General features: G+C 35.2%; 1 protein-coding gene across 1 annotated transcript in view; it reads left to right on the top strand.

Annotated features, from left to right (window-relative positions):
• LOC104954669 (putative beta-lactamase-like 1) overlaps positions 1-1,036 on the top strand; it is a 14,250-nt gene extending 13,214 nt beyond the window's left edge. Inside the window, exon 6 of the mRNA XM_010781837.1 lies at positions 724-1,036. Within this exon, the coding sequence (XP_010780139.1) occupies positions 724-1,006 (283 nt within the window). The 3' untranslated portion in view covers positions 1,007-1,036. The remainder of the gene's footprint in view (positions 1-723) is intronic.
• Positions 1,037-1,849: the final 813 nt, after the last annotated feature.

Genomic DNA, 1,849 nt, shown 5'->3' with positions numbered 1-1,849 from the left:
ACAATTAGACACGCCAGGGAAACTAATGACAAGACAATAACCCAAAGGAAAACATGACATGGAAAACAGCAAAAACACCCAAACCTACAAAACTATAAACGTGACATAACATGAGAATCGTGACAGGTTTTCACTAAGTAATGTTTTTCTTTTATGTAGAAATACCTAATTAGAGTCAAACTACTAGCTTATTGGTCATGAACAAGACTTCACTTTAAAATAGGTAACATGTTCTTAGATATAAATACCTAATTTTGAGTTATTTAGACACAATTAACACTTATAGTTTCATGATGTAAGAATAGATCATATTTGTTAAGTGTTATTATGGCAGAATTACTTTTCTTATACTACTGCCTTATTAGGCCCATATTGAGCAGTGCATATTAAGACCAAAACTCATGTACAACAACTTCCTTACTTCCAATAAATAAGCACTAATTAGAGGGTTATTGAGGAAAAACTCTCAACTAATGGCCTATTACTTGTAGAATATGGTCATGTAGAATAAGGCAATAATAAGTGTTTTATAATGACTAATAAGTAGCCAATATACTGCTAATATGCGTAATTAACAACTAGTTGATGGTTCATTTGTGTACCTTAATATAAAGTGTTACCGATTTTTTTTTTGCAAACAAAAGCTGTGTGCGAAGTATAAAGAAATATTTTCTGTCAGATAAAAAAAAACAATCACGTTATACTCCTTAATCTCTTTTTCAGAATTGCAAGCCTATCTAAAATCTTCCCGACCTTGATGCTGTACAAACTGTGGGAGGACGGGAAGATTGGCTCCCTGGATGACCCTCTGGAGAAATACGTGGAGAACTTTACCATCAAAAACCCCCTAGGGAAGTCGCGGGACTCGGAGCTGAAGTACGTGACAGACGGTCTGATATTTCTTGACAGTGGGGAGGTTCAAATCCGCTCCTCTTCAGTCACTCTGCGCAGGATGGCCAGCCAGCTCTCAGGTAAATACAAAGGGTTAGAGAGCCAGCCTCTGTGATATAACACAAGGCATTGAGATGCATGCACATATTGTATATACTGTAGTATGTCCCTTAGGTCTTAGTTAGTTTAACTTTGGACACATCTAAACCTTCAGGAGCTGACTTATGAAAGTTAACAGTTGTATAAAAAAATACATTTAAATAAAAGACGAATACGAAGAAGAGGCTTGTGGTATATTTTTGTTTTTTTAGCTTGTTAAATGTTAACATACAGGTTGCAGCTTCTTATTTCAAAGGATCAAAGATTTTGCTTTTGTTTATTGATTTTAGAGCTAAAACTATCAGTCAAATAATTTATATAATTCAGTCAATCAACAGAAAATGATCATGCAACCTTTCTAATCATTGTTAAGGTCATATTTAAGCACATTATGCCAAACATTTCATATAGTATATCAAATAGTTTGCAATCAATCAACTGTTTGAGAAAATAATTGTTTATAACTAACTATGATAATAATAGTATACATTCTTGACATATGTTAATACTCACTCATGAAACACTCTCTTTCAGCAGTTATCCATATATTGACTCGGCAATAGAGTTTATGTTGCCATTCACAAACAGGCACTTGCTTATTTGAAGAGGCTTTCAATTTCTGAAATGAATATGAATAAAATATGAAAGAAACTCCAAGGACAAGACAATTATAAATCTTTCAATATTGGCATAGTCCCATTTGTAGCGGCCGTGACTGACGAATACGAACAGTGGCACATTGCTGCATGTCATCATCTCTCCAACTTTCCAACCCATCTGTCTGTTCATCTAGAGCACATGTGTCAAACTCAAGGCCCGCGGGCCGAATCCGGCCCGTCTACAATTTTGATCAGGCCCG

The sequence above is a fragment of the Notothenia coriiceps genome, unplaced genomic scaffold, assembly GCF_000735185.1.
Source record: "Notothenia coriiceps isolate Sejong01 unplaced genomic scaffold, NC01 NC01_scaffold00023589, whole genome shotgun sequence".
Taxonomy (NCBI): domain Eukaryota; kingdom Metazoa; phylum Chordata; class Actinopteri; order Perciformes; family Nototheniidae; genus Notothenia; species Notothenia coriiceps.
The sequence above is the reverse complement of the archived record's forward strand: the minus strand, read 5'-3'. Positions and strand labels throughout refer to the sequence as shown.